Raw genomic sequence first — 18,627 nt, 5'->3', positions numbered from 1 at the left:
AAGAGCAGTAGAAGCACCTGCTAGTCACACATGTCCATGTGACTCCTGTTGTGATTAGTGGGTTTGAATCCCTCAGTCCAGGAAGTCCACATCCCTCCTGCTCTGTCAGGGTTCTGGGTTCAAATCCCACACCTTCTGTTCTTTAAGCATCTTCTACATAGACACATGTAAATTAACTTGTCTACCGGGGTATGGACATTATATACTAATCTAACAAACAAATCTAGTTTGTTGTAAACTGATCTAGTTTGTTGTAAACTGAAACAAAATTTATTATAATGGGTTAAGGGGTAGTTAAGATGGATAAGGGACATATTCAATCATACTGACTTTGGTTACAAAGCTGATTTTAGAGGATGATAAAGACAGTAATGATCCACATTCTTATTTCTGCACTTAAACTGTTGTCAGTTTATTTAGTCTCCCAAATCAGTACTAAAAGTGTCCAGCAATTCTATCACAAACATTTACTTATTCCAGAAATTTGCAACACCAAAGTTCCATAAGATGACATGGAGGAATGTGATAGTTCTCAGTTTCGATCAATTTCAGGACTTTTCCAAGTGTGTGCATCATAAACATTATTAAAAATATGGTAGCAGTGTCTTAATACCAGTAACTTAGAGCGATGTCACAGACAGGTTCTTTTATGTCCGTGTCTTTGCAGTCACTGCAGTTACTGTCAACACTGGATTATGTAAGGGCACTTTCAACGAGGAAGTAGGTTAAAGTATCAAGCGTCAGAAAAAAAGGATACAGAATCTTTACTGTATAACATTGATTATGTCTCGTGAAATAACTCAGTAATATACAGGACCCAATTTAGCACATAAAGTTAGCTAGTTTATAGGACACTGTAAATACTGTGCTACTGACGATGACTTTTGGTCATTGGCTCAATGAGGTCAGAAACAAGTAATAAAACTGACAATGAAAAACATGAGCATATCCTTTGACCTCTGATGGTCGTCTGGTGAACAAGGACGATCACCAAGAAAAATCTCTTGAACTAGATGTCAAGATACATACCTACATATACATACAATAAACAACTGACATTGTCGATAAGTAATGTCATAGTTCACATTTTCAAACCTTTTCTCATAATGTACTATGTAGTATGTATTTAGTATGTAATGTATGTAGTATCATTCACAGTTATTTTACGGTTTGTTAATGTGGGTTCTGATTCGCAATTTGTCAGCTGATGTTCAGACATTTGTTGTCTTCTCTGTTCAAACCATCCGTCTCTCTGGAGCTATGTGCAGCTGTTCCAGGGACTTCCTTCTACGTGGACTGGTAACATGTTCTGACTTGTCTGCTTGTGGCAGTCTGAAAACCCCATGGCTCCTGGTCTGATAGTATGTCACAGGGCTGCCAACTTTTCTAAAAACCCTGGAGTGAGATTTGGTGGGGCCAATCCAAATTTTGCTGCGCCTTGTCGATTACTGTTTACAATGTTAGCAGGGCTACTTGGTTGGCATTACCTTTTCAGCGTGAGAAATACAAGGTGTGGCTTGAGAGTGTGAGAACTGGTTGAAATGCACGTGTCTCACGGCCAATGCGTGAGAGTTGGCAGCCCTGATGTCATGTACGTTAGAAATCCTTTTTGTTTGTTAAACTTCACTTGAAGCCTTAAGCACAAACCAATCATACAAGCAGAGTAAAGTAACATCTAAAAAGAATCCTATAGATATCTACAATTATCAAACAAGCAATCCAGTAGAATTGTTTTTGATAGTGGAGGATGGTATATCCTAAAGTAAGCTCTTCTGAATTTGTGTCATTTTGTCATCTATTTTGATATGGACTTGGACACAACAACAATACAATATCTTCAAACCACTGAGTAATACAACAGAGGCATCAATGTAAAATAGCCCAGGTCAAGAAACAAGGTGACTGCTAGCTGTCTACTGATAGTCACTTTAATGTAAATCTAGATAATTAGGTCTCTGGTACTACTAGGAAGTAGGGGAAAGGTTATGAAGGGTGAGATGTGAGGGAAGATTTAGACTTATAAATAACTGATGGTGTGTGGACAGTAGGTTGAGGCGACACTGAGAGGGTGATGTTACAATGCAGCTTCTCTATCACAGTATCACAGTACCACGGCTGCATGTCAATCATCCTCCTCCTGCCTCACAGAACAACTTCAGATCTTTAATGAGTGTTTTTGTGACTATTGTTAGTCCTATATTGGTTCCTGTATTTATTTGTTCATGTTGAATGACATGTTTTTAATTCTTCCAATGAGGTGTAGTTGAAGCGTGCTGACCAGGGAGGATTAGGGGCAAAGACCAAGAGGCCTCTGGTACATTCCATCACTCGTTTTATTTTGCAATCTAGGTATTTGTGTAGAAGATTCTGTGTTTCTGTCATGTTCTTGACGTTTGTTGTTTCACAGGATTCTGTGATTTTGTGGGAATCTCAGTGGGACAAGATGTGTGTCAATCCAAGTTCTCCACGCGATTGCTTAACTTTTGACAATACAGCTGAATAATCAAGTTACACATGTTTGCATCACTTTTGACACGTCACATTTGCAATGCAAACAACTTTCATTTTCCACACCACTGCCAACAACGCTTAAGGTCTAATGTAAAAGTAATCTAACAAGGTCTTAATAAGAAGAAACTGGTAGATCGCCCCTTGCTGGTTTTATTTGCTATTGGAAGGGGGTTTGTAAGCAGTCAAAACTTTGGCACATCAATAAAAAAAATTATGAATGTAACTTTCAAAACACAAGTGCAATATGAGAATCCTCATATTGCTATTCCCATTCTGATAGTGAATTAAGCCCAATTTATACTTAGGTCGCAGACACCTTTCAAAAGGTCGCCGACAGAAATGGCGTCACGGTCGACACTTTTAACCGTCGCTTGAAAGTGTCGCCTACCAGGAGAAATTTCTACTGGCGCTGATGTCGTCACATAATTTGTTTAAGATGGAAGGAAAAGAGGAGAGATTGGCAGAGCAAGTTAGAACATATCCACACCTTTATAATGCCTGTCAAAATAAGCTACAGCCATTTTTCTCCGATTGATCACCTAGGCTACAAAGCGTAAACAATGTAACCATAGCTATGTGTTTGCCGAAGTATAAATGCAGCAGCTTCAACGACACTTTTTTTTCTTCGTCTGCGACCATTTCAAAAGTGTCGGCGACATAAGTATATACTAGGCTTTACTGTGATTAATATCGAAGGGAGTAACCCCATATTCAACCTGACAGAGTGACGTTTAAATACGGTAAGTCAGGTGCCTGTTTTCCAAGCCATATGGTTTGAACTTCCCCACAACTATGAGCTCTGCTCCAAAATAGATTTGACCAGAAATGACGTGCACACAGGTTTTGCAGGTTAGACAAGAGAAGAACCAGTCATGTTTTTGACACTGATGAGAGTAAAGCACTTCTGTAGAAGGTATTAAGAGCACAATCCTCTGGTGAATATAAAACCTACCTACAGAGACCGTAATCACAATACATATTGGGGGGGATGTTCAAATCTGGTCAAAATGTCCCCCCCAATATATTGATATGCAAATATTAATTTGCTACGCTACGACAGGCAACCACGCACGCTGTCCGAAATTATCATAAATAAATAAACAAGTCCCCCCCAATGTTGACTCCATGGTTACGGCCTTGCTACATACACGCCACCGCAGGTGACTGTTTCTCTGCCAGCCATCACGTCGTGAGCGCTTTGGTGTAGACGTGGGTTTAAGCAAATTAGGGAACAGTTGAATGTAAACAAGCAAAACCGGGCAGTGAAAAGAAGCACTGGATTGTTGCCGGCGCTCTCTATTTGTAATTGTAATTACAACTGTCTGATCCAGACATTTTCTCAGCATGTAAACTTCAGTAAGACAGCTGCATGACATAGCCTACACATGCCTTGACATTCTCAAATAATGACACAACCAGGGTCACACAGGACAGGGTCAAAGCCACAGTGTAACACGTGTCCCTCTAGACTTGTGTGCGAGGTTTTCATCATAAGACCGTCAGCAGCTTTGCTGTCAGTCACGTCGCGCCTCGAGAGGCCGCTTCCTCAACGGATAGTCCCGATGTTGTCTCAGGATACTGCTAGAGCCTAGCTAGCAGCCTAGCAGAGTGATGTTAGTCGGACTGAACTCCAGCGTGTCCGCTGTCACCATAGTCAGACTGATACAAATGTACTGATATTAGAATGGTCACAGACGGTGGTCTAGCGCCTCCTGGTGAAACATTGGTACTCTTACGTTTACATTTAGTCATTTAGCAGACGCTCTTATCCATTACTTATTACAATAAGTACAGGGACATTCCCCCCAAGGCAAGTAGGGTGAAGTGCCTTGCCCAAGGACACAACGCCTTTTGGCAAGGAATCGATCCGGCAACCTTCTGTTTACTAGCCCGACTCCCTCAGCGCTCAGCCATCTGACTCCACCTGGTATAATACTACTGATACTAATACTACTAACTACTAGTTAGCCTACATTAAGTCTTCTTTTTTTATTAGTACCAATAGGCCTACTACTACGACTACTACTACTGTGTCTATTTAGCTGACATTTCTATCCAAAGAGGGAGGGATTCGAAGGCTTCAGAAAGAATATCTGATGGGAACACCATTGTTAAAGAGTTGTGTCAAATCCTATAAAATAAGTGTGTGTCTTAGTTTCAAACAATAAGCAATAGAGCCTTTACAATATTTCCCAGAGATATAATTTGTAGCCACACAACACTGTGGGGATCATAAATCATCAAATGAATAGAAACCATTTTCATGATTGGCAGTCTTGTACAAATCAATAATTCATCAGAGTGAACATAAAAACAAATGAGCTGACATCCAAACCCCTCAACTTATTTCATCACCCATGCAAATCCTGATGAGATCACAGAGCAGCCATGACTGTTACGAAACACCTCCATCTTTACGTGCACAGTAAAGCGGTCTGTTATTCAGTCTGTGGGTTTCGGTCACATGATCAAAGGAAACAGCCAGCCAGGTGTTTGTCCAGCCGGTGTACTCATGTACACTTAAGTACAGTCTTAATATATCGCTGTATTTTTCCATGTTGTAGGATTGTGTGAGGAAGTCAACCGCATGAATCGTGTCATGAACCTGTATTTCAAGTGAATCTACAAGGTCGTCTAAAGTTTAAAACTACTAATGTGCAAGCGTAGCTGTTGTAGACTGGGTAAACTCACTTCTTAGATATGTATACCGACCATCAGCTTTAGTATTTTGTTGAAGTAGCGGGTAATTGTCGCGCTTGGGATGACGTAGGTGGCGGGTTCGTAGGCCGAGTGTACCTCCTACGGCGGCGCGGCCATGTCTGTTGGGCTACACAATGTAGGCCTATCCGTCTGTTTACACAACAAAGTGTGTTGCTACATTCCAATACCCACACTACTACTATTCTGCCAGAAAAATGTACATGTCCCAAACAGGTTTCATTTTACACATGCTACCAGGGGTGCCGAAAGGGTTTCTGGGCCACCTTGCTCATTTGTACTCGGGGCCCAAAGATGAAAATCACACAGGAAAGTCTGGGGTTCTGCTGATCCTGTCTGACCTGGGCCCTTAGCTTCATCCTAATGTCACGGTGCCTGTGCAGCAGCACTTCATAAGGGCAGAGCCACTTCGCCACTCTTGTACCATTGCCAACGCCTCTCCTTTAGTCGGCTTTGTTCCTGTTTAAATTGCCTCACCTCTCCATCTTTCTCTTGGTGCTCTGGGGTATATTTTAGGCAAGGGAGGGAAAACAGAAACTCAAAGAGCCCCCCCCCCCCCCCCCTCAGCTTAGTTCTTGCTCTCTCAAATTGAAACTGAAAGAGTCACACAGGTATCTCCGGGTCGTTTCACTGGAGCCCCCAAGACCACTTATTTCATTAGCGGTACTGCTGCGCTCCTTCATCTGAATGACTCAGCCTCACCTTGGGAATGATTATTCTGGATCTGGAGTGGAACTGTTTAGAACAAGAAGGTTCTAGGGAGATGGGTTCTGTTATCAGGATGGGGGAAGAGGACGGTCATTTCCATGCTGCTTTACTTAGCCACGAGAGTGTGTCAACTTCTGTACAGTTTGTGGATGTTTGTGTTAGTCTGTTTGTGTGTGTGTGTTTGTAATCCTGTGCAGTAAACAAGATCTGTTCGATCATATTTTGTGTTCAAGAGAAGAACAACGTCTAACGCTGTGTGTTTTAACACGTCTGGGTTATAGTTGGTTCCTACATGGATTAACATGACATGGTTCCTACATGGATTAACATGACATGGTTGTCTGGAGCCTGTGTACAGTTCAAACTAATGAGCTGAAGCACAGAAAAAGCTGTTTGTTTGTAAAGTTAAGATTTATTACAGTAATACAAGTACTACTACTTTACTGTCGGGGGAGTTTTATACATTGAGGTACATGTTGATATTTCCTGTACTGTAAGCAACACCATGCGTTGGAAATGCAAGGAAAACATATCAATTTACTTCCTTTTTTTTCCCCACCAACCGAAAAACCACAATAACAATCCATCCCCATTGGAGACATTTAAGGGAGACCTTGTTTTGGGGTCTCTAGCTGACAGCAGCCATACATCACCCTAATACAAGCTGAGGTAAACAGTTGGAGTGGAGGAACGCAAGAGGTAGGAAAAGAGAAGGGAAGTACGCCTCGTTACGACAAAGAAGAAAGGATTACTTGGGGTGGACAAATGCCCATTCGTTCTCTCTAGGGTGAAACATTACTCAGAGCCCAATTTTGAAATCTGCACATTCATTCTTCCATCTCAGTATTCATTTCCACCCAATGTATTGTTTCCTATGGGGAAAGAGTACCCTACTTTACACTTTTGGTAATTCCGCCAGTTGCTGTTTCCTCCATGTCCTCGTAGAGTTCGAATGTGTTTCCCCTTAATAATTAATTCGGTCCTCTCTGACGGATTTTTGTTTCTTGCTAAACTTCATTGAACTTGGGAACTTGGGATCTGAAAATCAGGAATAACTTTTATGCTTTCATGGTAACTTTTGGTGGAAAAGTTTATTGTGCAGCATGTGAATTTATTCTCAGAAAGCCTATTAGGTCTACAGCATCACAAATGTAGTTAACTGTCTGGTGTGGGCTGGCAGGATGTCAAATAAGTACTTTAACATGGTTTATGCAGTTAAGCAAAATAGGTCTTATGTTTCCATTTCACAGTCCTGTGATATTTCCACAACTTGATCTTATTTCTAAAGGATTCCAAATTATCAGGTGGATGTTATTTACATTTACATTACATTTAGTCATGTAGCAGACGCTCTTATCCAGAGCGACTTACAGTAAGTACAGGGACATTCTCCCCAAGGCAAGAAGGGTGAAGTGCCTTGCCCAAGTACACAACGTCATTTTGCATGACCGGGAGTCAAACCGGCAACCTTCTGATTAATAGCCCGACTCCCTAACCGCTCAGCCATCTGACCCCCCAGTTATCCAGTTTTTGATCAAGTTTCCTGCAGACCATTTTCTCCAGCATAATAAAACATCCTTCATCCAATTACGGGTCAGTATGCTTTATATTCCACACAATAATTCCTGACCCATATAAAGCTGGGGTTTCTTAAATTGGATGGAGATTGAATCACTAAAAGTTAGTTAGTTCCATGCAAATCTATGCTACCCATTATGCCGTTTTGAGGGACATTGTCAAAAAGGGTTATCTATAAAACTGTTAATTAGGCTCTCAAGAACGCTAATGAAACGAATGCTTTGCTTTAAAATGATTTCATTATGAACAGATTAAAGCAGTGGAATCACAATGAGGCGACCAGGACTTTTCCTGTATTCATATTCGACAGTCATTAGGTTGGCACCAATCTTATTTCTTCTCTAGTTAAGAAATAATCCATTACATAATTAATGATTTAACATTAACTGGCATTATTGAAGGAAAAGGGAGATTCGGTGTGTCACAGCTATTGGACGCTTGTATAATAATGATAATAATGTATTAATTTAGCAGTTGCTAAGGTGATGTACAGAAGGGAGATTTGAACTTGGGTGCTGGCCGTTGAGCTAGAGTAGGGATAGCACTGTTCCTCGTGGGGAAATGCCAGAATCCCAGCCAATGAATAATGCATCTAATTCACTCATCATTTAGCCACCGTCTGAAACAGCCAAACAGGACAGAGGGGCAAATTGGACAGGCTCCAGTTGGAGATCCGTTACTGGTACTTGCCCACACCCAGCTCTCTGTCACCCCAGCTATCTTTCTCCTTGTCTTTCTATCTCTCTCATTCTGTCTCTCTCCATCTCACCCCCTCTCTATTTTTATATTCCTGTGCTGTAGAAGTTAACAGTAGATCAGTACCAAAATAATCTTCCACTGCCTGGAGCCAAGGTCTTTTAAGTGCTTGTCTAAACACGGACAAACAGGGTATAAAGTTTGTCCTTTCTGTGCCCAAAGATGAAATGACCTCATCACAGCAACAAGACAGTGCAACGTTATAGGCTTTTGTCCAGAACAATAGCTTGCATTGTGACCAGAACTAATAACAAATAAACACTGATAAAAAAAAGTACAAATCGGATGATTAACAACAGTGGATGAGCAGATTATTCACAAACTAAAACAGGCGGGTGTCAAGATCCTCCTCCACCATTTCCTCACACAGCGATGACTCACTGTAGTGGTAGGCCCTCCTCAGACAGAAGCACACAGCTCCTCTGAACAGCACAGACAGCCGCAGGGTGCAGCACCCTGTCCACACAGTGGAGGACAACTTTCACCTTGCAGCAGGGGAGCAGAGCCCAGCTCCTCGTACCTTTCGCTTCTTCGTGTGTTTCATGTGAAGACCAAAGGCTTCCAGCCATCTGTCCTAGCATCGTCCTGCAATGACAAACACAAGACATTCTTCTTCAGGTTCAGCTCCCAGACACTGTCATCTGCTGCACACAGGCACGGCACAGGGTGTTAGCATCACAGGCACAGGGTGTTAGCATCACAGGCACGGCACAGGCTGTTAGCATCACAGGCACAGGGTGTTAGCATCACAGGCACGGCACAGGCTGTTAGCATCACAGGCACGGCACAGGGTGTTAGCATCACAGCCACGGCACAGGGTCTTAGCATCACAGGGACGGCACAGGCTGTTAGCATCACAGGCACGGCACAGGCTGTTAGCATCACAGGCACAGGGTGTTAGCATCACAGGCACGGCACAGGCTGTTAGCATCACAGGCACGGCACAGGCTGTTAGCATCACAGGCACAGGGTGTTAGCATCACAGGCACGGCACAGGCTGTTAGCATCACAGGCAAGGCACAGGCTGTTAGCATCACAGGCACAGGGTGTTAGCATTACAGGCACGGCACAGGCTGTTAGCATCACAGGCACGGCACAGGGTGTTTGCATCACAGGCACGGCACAGGGTGTTGCCGTTACTAAGGCTTGCATTGTATGGTTGTGTGTAGTGACAGTGTTGACCACTGTAACAACAGAACAACAGTGTACACATTATTCACCTGTTTCCACACCTGCAGAATAAACTCCTTTATTTATAATGTTTAGAAGATTTTGTCTTTTTGACGGGGTTGTTAATACACGTTGTTTACCACCTAAGGAGACATTTCTGGAACACAAAAACACTTTTGCAATGTAGGGTGATTAATTTGTTTCGTCAAAAGCATGCATAGCCATATGTCCATAACACATTCACTTCTTATATCAAGCTTATTATATCATCCATCTGTTAGTGGATTTGCAACTCAGCTTCCAACACTGACTCACAGGAACCTTCCAATATCCCTGTATGTGAGAACTGTTGTTCACTTTCCATTGAAGGTGAAAAGTTGATTTTCCTCTGGTTATAACCATGGTGCTGGTGTCATGTATTCATTGTGACTTGATGAAAAGTTGCAATGGTTGAGCCGTGGACCATAAATTGACTTCAGTTAAAGAATTCCCAGAGATAAGTTTTGAGGTGTCATAATCTCGATTTTGGTTGGCTGTAAAAATAACTGTGTTTTTCTATCCGGATGTATTTGGACCAAAAGAATGTCAGATATTAGTTTTCATGTAACCTACTCTGCACTTCTGAAACTGAATAGGGGTCCTACAACCTGTCATTCGTGAATGTATAAATGATGGGAGAGGCAGATGGAACCCATCATGGTCAGACAATAATAATAATATAATTAAGGGACTGTTTGTTGATTCCAAACTGTCTGAATCGTGTCCTCGTGACGCGCCCCTTCCTCTTTCCTATCCTCTTATAGCGGTGGTGGTTTCACTTTAAGACTGGTAATAGCTCTAACCGTTGCTCGAAATCGCCATTGTTGGTTTCATCCGAGTGATGAGTAGTGGAGACAGGGTCTTCCGGTGTAACGCAGGCTCTCTTTATGAAATACATGATCGAGGTGTGGAACTGCCAACTACCGGAGCACGTTACCACAACCCATTGTTTTCCGAGATGATTGCCTGTAAAAACTGAAACGACACGGTGCGTTGGACACACCTGGGATTTTACCAAAGCAGTCTCAACACGCTCGATTAAGACAACAGTCTCTGGAGTACATTATTCCTTTTGAGGGATATTATTTTGCTGTTATTATAAGAAAAAGCCATTCCAGTGGGTTTTATTTCATGGGGATGTGTTCAAGGCAAGAGAGAATACAAAAAGACGTCGACCTCGTAATTCAAAGGTGCAAGGCAGAGAAAGACTGCCTTTTCTCTGGTGAGTTGATCTTTAGTGATGTTTTCCTTACCGGTGGGGTAAACGTAGGCTATGTGTAGCCTATCCAATGGAACACATTATAACACATAGTTTATAAATTAAATAAAAACAGCAGAAGTGTGAAACTGCAATATGATATCCCAAAGAACATCCTTCTGTAATCCCTGAAGGTGGGCTTTCGTATCTGGAAATTGGCTAACAATAAATATTCCTATACTCTATGCTTTCATATACTCAGGCCTTGGTGGGATATAGAGCAGAAAATATAACATTAATATGCTTGTCATGCTGACAGTAGGCTTGGCTTTCATTCGTCCACATTCGCGGTTTAGCTCATCTAGTCTGTAACGGGTTGTCTACGGCAACCAACAAATTCCAATTCGAAATCACCCAACATAGTTCAGATTTACGTGCTTCTGTAAATATGTAAACAATTTTTATCAATTTACATCTTTTGTCAGTGGAAACCCCTAGCCTATATGATGTTGCCATGGAAACTGCACTTGTTGAAAGGGACTTATCTTGTGGTCCTTATTGGCGTGCCCCTTTACTACGACCGCCCGATTGATTCTAGTTACTAACTAATCCACATTTTCCTTTCATTTCAGATTTTAGATATACTGACGCCACGTTCACATTCACTTATTCCAAAGGATCCAAAAGGTAAATCCTCTCAATGATTTGTCACAATTATGTCGTTTTGAGGTTCTTCAACATCCAGGGCTGAACCACACTGGCGGTATTGTCTCTACCCCCAGACTACAGTAATACTAAGCCTCAGGCTAAACAATGTACTTTGACCTGGAGAGAAAAGGCTCACGTTGTTCATCAAGGTTAATACCACGGTATGATTCATATGGGCTGCATGATAACCAGGCCTAGTTGCTGGTGATCAACCAGGAAGAGCAGTAATACAGTAGAATGCTTGTGTATTCAGTGGAAGCCCCTTCACCACATGGCACAAAGTAGTGCCCTGGTCTCCTCTGCATCGGGCAGGCCATCATCATGATAAATATGCTAATTCTAAATGAGGTGTTAAGCAAGTGCACCCATTGCTCACTAGACCCTGCGCCGGTCCCAGATAAGTAATTCCACTGAACGAGATTTACTAGACATAATCCAGTGCAGAATAATGGATGACACTGTATTTTTAAGAGACTGGAAGTCTAGACTACAAGTAGTCTGCCAAGTCATTTCCATACTCAGAAGTTGGGCATAAATGTCTGACGCGTCGATGGTTGGCTCTGTATATGTGTATCGTACATAGTCTGGCGTGAGCCAACAGGAAGTCTTACTGTGGCTGTTCACTTATCTTTCCACCAATATAACACCTGAAAAATGATACTGACTAAAGGATCAAATTACCTTCTAGAATGCTCCCCCCTGTTCAGTCTTGAATAAACATACAATTAATTTGGAAACGGGATTTACGAGTCACTATCACCTTCATACACAACAAACATGTTGACTTTTCATGGAATAGAGACTTAATTATAATTGTATGCATGCAAAGATCTACATTCAGTCTGATCGGGCGTGAATATGCTTCTCGTCAGGTAATGTCATGAAGCTCTCACAGACCAAACACAGGTTATCAATAGCCCCAGTCTCTGCTTCCAGCCAGCTTTAGTAGCTCTTTATTTTTGAGTGAAGTCAGTCAAGCCTGAAATCTAACATTAGCCGTGTCTTACAGGAACATGATGTGACTTTTCAGCCTGAAATCATTTTTGCTTCCCATGTCAGAGACACTGTGCAGCCGTTAAACTTGATTATTTTCAGCATCATTAATGTGCCATTGCATCTAAGAACCACAGAATGTCCCAAGTGCCACATGCTCATATTTGGCCAGCCAGGTATTGCACGCTCATATTGTTCAGAACGCCCAACTGCCAACTAGAAGCCAGGCGCACAGGAAAGGAGCGGGCTGAGTTCAATCTTGTTGAGTCATTTTGTTTCATGTGAGTCTAGATTCAGGAGAAGATAGAAGTTGTACCTAGTGATGCCCTGGAGGAAAAGAGAGTTGGATTTCCTCTGCTTAGTTTAAAGAGCCAAGCTCTTCCCCCGGCTTAACACACCCATTGCCAATGAAACATGCTCCCTTTTCATTTCATATATCCGATTTATAGAATATATTTCGAGGCCTTTCTAAAGCAAAAAAAAATTCCAAGGCTTTTGACTTGAGTCAAGACAATAAAAGACAAATAATTACCCCATTCATTTAAATGCCTCCAGTAATTCAAATGTTTTTAAATATAGATTTTAGAATGCTCTATGAAGAATGATCACATATGAATGCCGAAACACTAATATACACTTTTAATAAATAAAGTATTTCTTGAGAGAAAGTTTGAAATGTCAGTGGCGCAGAGAATCAGAAGACGTACTGTGTACAAGGAACTGACAGAAAGGTATTAAAGTCAGAGTGAGCAGATCAGAACAATCTGTTGAAACATTACCAGCAAATTGTTCCTGACTTCTTAAATTGATAACTGAAATGAGCACAGAGTGACAATTGTCACTAGTGGAGAGAGCCCAGGTGCTGTTAAGAGAGTTCTAAGGTGTTGGAAAAAGGAAGCTGGTCATTTCCTGTTCACAACCACAAAAACACTGTTGCTGATGAAAACGCATTTTTTCATTTTGTTCTTTGAAAGAAAGGAAAATCCCAAGATACATTTTATGGATAAACGTAAAGTTGGGGACATTCCAGTGCATTGACCCATTTTGTGATGACATTTAGACAACGGGAACAGATCTGTGACCCTAGACGGAAGGCACCTTGATGGATGGCAGCGTTTGTGTTAGTGTAACCCGGTACATCCTCAGGGCATCTTCACATTTCCACTTCGTATTGAAGCAGTCTTACGCCAAAAGATTGTACTATAATTCATTAAAAAATTATATATTTTAATTACAATAATAAATAATTGATATTTAGTTTAATTGTAAAACTCCATTTAATCGAATGTGGGTATTTCACTGTGTCTGTGTTGGTGAACTTGGGCGGTTGTAGAGTTTGACGGGAAGGTCAAGGGAAGCCTCCCACCAGGTGATTCCTCTCCAAGCTGATCCTGAATTGATTTGTTGTCTCTCTAAGAGGCGTAGCTGGGATCTTAGGAGATGAAACACGCTTTGGAGGTTGGATTGCAGGACACACACACACACACACAGAGACAGACACATACAGACAGACACACACACACCTCCTCTGTGCCTGATTGATTGTACCTGATCCTCACCCGTCCTCCTTTGAGACAGACCTACTTCCTGCTTTTTAAGAATAGGTGTTATCATAATGGTGTAGTTTAAAAATGATACTTTTCTTGTGCTATAATTGTCTGTGTGGATAACGTCACTTATATTTTTGTTGGCAAAATGTCTTGCAGTTGGAAAATAAGAAATTACATTAGAATTCAGTAAATCACTTAGTCTTGTTGTCAGAGCCAAATAGCCAGACACTCAGTGTCTGTAGGATGCTAATGTTATAATCATAAAATATTATATCAATAAGAATATCAATATTAATAGACATGAATCTAAGCAACAACAAAAAGTTATGTAATATACAAACGTAATATATATACGAAATATGTTTTGGCTTCCAACTCACTACATGACAAGATCCAGTAAATATCTTAGGTTTAGCCGAGCCAGCACTCTTCAGAGGAGTCTAGGGCTTGTCTGTGTATCTTTTTAGACTCAGGGAGTTCAAGGAAAAGAAAACTGCAGTACACTGTGTCTCCATAAAGTAATCTTTAAGCTCACTGGTTTTTTAGAAAAGTTTAAAACCACTACTTGACATGCCTCTCATGAATTACTGTACGTTTCAGATGGTAAACATTAGGAGAGTTATTCAAAAGTTGAACAGTGAAGTCAAGGTTTCCTTGGAATGTTATGGGAAATACTCAGCTAAAGTTCTAGCTTTGGCACCCTGACAAGGTGACTTTGCCTTTGTTCTAAATAAATTTGCATGAAATTATTCAACTTAGCATGTCAAAGTTATGGGAGAGAGGAAACCATATTATTTTAAGGCCATGCAGAAGCACTTTTCTAAAGGCCCCACACAGCCAGCCAGCCAGCCAGCCAGCCAGCCAGCCAGCCAGCCAGGCCCCACACAACCAGCCAGCCAGGCCCCACACAACCAGCCAGCCAGGCCCCACACAACCAGCCAGGCCTGTCTAGCGTCTGTCCTCAGTTCCCCCCCGCCCGTGGAGCATATTTCATCAGTGGATTAAGGCGACTTCACTGCGAAGTCATTTCTTCTAATCTAATTTCAGCACTCCAGGTTGAGTTTGTGATTACCAGCAATCAACAAGGGCAGGCACTTCATGCTCAAATGGACTCTGGTGGCTTTGTGACTCCTAACAAACTCCCACAATGATGGGCTGCTCTGTACCTAAGATGAGGAATGTCTTGTTTGGGTGTGCAGGGGGTGTGTGTGTGTGTGAGAGAGAGAGAGACTGGTTCCCAGGCTGCTACAGCTGTGTGTAAGATGTTTGAGATCTTTATGTTCTGTTCTAGAGGGTTTCTTTCCTTGCTGTCTCATAAAGATCACTTCCTGTTTTGAGCGTCTTCAGGGAGGCCGTACTCACGGGTTATGCTGCATGTGGAGCAGAGTGTGAGAGTAGGTCAGACAGCCGTGATTGGGTCCAGGCCTTGATGACCATCCCTAACAGGAAACAGAGACTTGACAGTCAGATGTGTAGGTGGTGGAAAAACGTAATCCAAGTCATGACAGATTGTGGTTCACCACACTGAGCAGACATAAACACTGTGGTGTCCAGGAGTGTCTTCAGGTGCTATTGACAGACCTCACCTGGGTGTTTTCACTGTGTGTGCAGTTAGTTTTGTAAGGAGGACTAAAATGGCAGTTGTCTCAACTATATCCAAATAATAACCCAAAACACACAGTGACTAACAGGAATGCTCAATGATGAAACCGTGGCAGCATTATCTGTGTGAATTCAAGTGCCGACATTCAGTTCGAAGGAATCTGAGAGAAATGTTAAGGCGGTTTATTTCAAATCAAGATTGTGTTGCTTAACAAATGTGTAAAGCATACATCTTTGGGAATGATAATTCTAGTCTTATTCTATACGAGTGAACAACCTCCCTAGCTCCATTCCCTGGTTTGTGTTTTTCAAGATCGACTGTCGTGAATCAATGTGGACGTAACCAGACCCAGGCTTTCTTCAGTGACAGTTGTTTTATCTCACATTTTATATGGAAGTTGTTGGCTTGAAATCCTTTTAAACGATGAGGTCACAATGGGATTCTGACAGTAAATCTCTGCCATCTAAAAGCAGCATGAGTCTGAAAACATGAAAGAGCCTCATCAGGCCTCAGTGTTGTTGAGAGGCGGAACCGTAAGTGGAACCGTAAGAGGAACCGTAAGGGGAACCGCAACGGGAACCGTAAGGGGAACCGTAAGGGGAACCGTAAGGGGAACCGTAAGGGGAACCGTATGGGGAACCGTAAGGGGAACCGTAATCAAGCGGGTGTTCCACTCTTTTCACAAACAGCTCATCAGCCAGGCCTGCTAGATATGCTGTAAAGACCTAGCACGTCCACCAGATATCTGGAACAGGAAGAGGCCAGCCTGCCTGAGAATGAATAACTTGTCACTTTGTACAGAGGTGTGGGATCGGAAGTATTTGTTTACTTTCTGCATGTAACAGAGTATCTCGCTGCGCAACGCTATGGTCTGAGGCACATTAGAGCACCATGCTGCAGCTTAATATGACGTCTTCTGCATCCTCACTACCGTACCTCTGCTGTGCAACTCATTTGGAGCAGAGTGGATTTCTAGAACTGGCTCTTACAAGAATATTAGTCACTTTTTCACATCAGCTAAATATTGCTGCTAAACTGCGGGCGTGCAGAGGGTCTAAATGGGTCACCCTCTGTTCATACTGTCTAGTTATGTGTATTAAACCCATCATGCACTGCAGTGGGTCTAAACAGGAAATGCAACACTATACAGGTCTTGTTTCAGACACTTGAAACTTACTTTTGTTGCGACTGCGTGGACAAGGCCTGCCTCATTTCATGTATTTCAGTATAACTGCAATGTCACACAACACAAACAAGTATCAAAAGAATAATAAGGTTTGGCCAAGTTAAAGAGCTCTCAGTTCTTGCTTTTAGAGACTTCTAAAATGCAACAGTCCTGCTTGGGTGACAAATGAGCCTTGAATGACGACAACATGGTAATTACATAGGTTTGTTTAAACAGGTCTGGCTTAATCCCACTTAAAACAGACTGAAACAGGTTCAGGGTGTGAAATGGGTATAATTACACCTCGTCTTACCAATGGAGAGCTGTGATAAAGATCACAAGCAGACTTCCCACACGAGAGCTTCAGAACTGCAAATGCCTCTAAATTGTGAAAAAAAGATTTGATTTTCATTACGTGTTTTATTTTAATTACCACTCAACACATATTTAATAACCAAGGACCAACAGTGTGAACGTGAGCCAGACAGAAAGCACCTGTATAGTTTATACTGCTCTGCTCTCCACCATGGGGGACTGACAGCTCAAAATGCTGATGGTAAAAAAAACAAAAGCAGCTTTTAGTGTTCAGGTTAGTAGCTGCCTCAGCACAGCTGCAGTCAAAGGGGGCTCTACACCTGTTAGTCAGCAATCTTTGACCCAAGTTTTGCTTACATCAAACTATTTCCACTTTGTTTGTGATGATCGCTTAATATCATATTTACACTGAATCACATCAGTGACTCCATTAACTTTTTACCGCAGGTGGCAAAAACACTCTCCATAGCACTTATAACACAATTTATGTGAAAGGTGAGTCCTAAACTTTTTTTTAAGAAGCAAAAATGAATTTTAGATTGTTATTTAGTACATCTAATATAATTATCAAAAGGAATGTTAGGCTTATATGATGAGGAAGTAAAAAAAAAAATATATACAAGTTTGTGTCTGAAAGCCGTTCATTGGCAGAGATCCCTCGACAATTCAAATGTGAATTATTTAAATGTATTGATTAAATAATTCACTGAGCTTGGAAATTATACCAAGGGTTTTAATACTCCTATAGGGCTTTGTTTGAACACACCACACCAATTTAACATCTGCTGCAGTTCATCCCAAGTCTCCCTATAGTACACATCAAACCCATCGCCGTTAAAACGTTCCACGGCCTAAAGTACCTGCATGTTGCTCTCCCTCTCTCCTTTGTGGAGCGTATGCATTCCTCCGTCCCTCCCTCTCCCTTCCTCCACCCCTCTCTCTCCCTTCCTCCGACCCTCTGCTTCTCTAGGGCCTCGTTCACTGGATTCAAAACTAGCTTGAGCCAACAATATGCTTGATTGGCTTTGAAATGGCATGTTCAAGATAAACACCTGCTCTCAAGTTTATTTGCACACCATAACTTGATATATACCGGATCACAAGCCGGCGTAAAATGGGCTCTTCCCAGCCCTCCCTGGCCTGCTGTTATACAGCCCATGTATGACATTGAAAGATTTACATTTATACACATAAAAGTCATAGCTTTTCTTTTCCTAAAAGAATTGTCAAGTAGAAACACTGCTCATACTGTATGCTGACGGTGTTTTCCAGTAGAAACACTGCTCATACTGTAGACTGACAGTGTTTTCCAGTAGAAACACTGTTCATACTGTAGACTGACAGTGTTTTCCAGTAGAAACACTGCTCATACTGTAGACTGACGGTGTTTTTCAGTAGAAACACTGCTCATACTGTAGACTGACGGTGTTTTCCCATCAACAGAAAGGGAATCCTCTGTTCTCCAGGATGTCTCAGTGAAAGAGGGAGGAGACACAGGAGGGGTCATAATGTCTTGATGTAGTTTTATATGGGGGAGTCAGACGGCTGAGCGGTGAGGAAGTCGGGCTAGTAAACAGAAGGTTGCTGCATCGATTCCCAGCCGTGCCAAATGACG

At 42.0% G+C, this 18,627-nt stretch overlaps 1 protein-coding gene across 2 annotated transcripts in view; it reads left to right on the top strand.

Annotated features, from left to right (window-relative positions):
- Positions 1–10,286: 10,286 nt before the first annotated feature.
- Positions 10,287–18,627, top strand: part of parp8 (poly (ADP-ribose) polymerase family, member 8) — a 30,120-nt gene continuing 21,779 nt past the window's right edge. The window contains exons 1-2 of one of the 2 annotated variants that reach the window (XR_014751031.1): positions 10,287–10,702; positions 11,311–11,365. Coding sequence is in view for 1 of the 2 variants with exons in the window: in XM_084694812.1 (XP_084550938.1) it covers positions 10,612–10,702; positions 11,311–11,365 (146 nt within the window). In the remaining variant the exon portion in view is untranslated. The remainder of the gene's footprint in view (positions 10,703–11,310; positions 11,366–18,627) is intronic. The other variant, XM_084694812.1, reaches the window with a different exon arrangement.

The sequence above is a fragment of the Hypomesus nipponensis genome, chromosome 28 (assembly GCF_054491055.1).
Source record: "Hypomesus nipponensis isolate SF chromosome 28, ASM5449105v1, whole genome shotgun sequence".
Taxonomy (NCBI): Eukaryota; Metazoa; Chordata; class Actinopteri; order Osmeriformes; family Osmeridae; genus Hypomesus; species Hypomesus nipponensis.
Note: the sequence above shows the minus strand (reverse complement) of the source record. Positions and strands in the feature narration are given on the sequence as shown.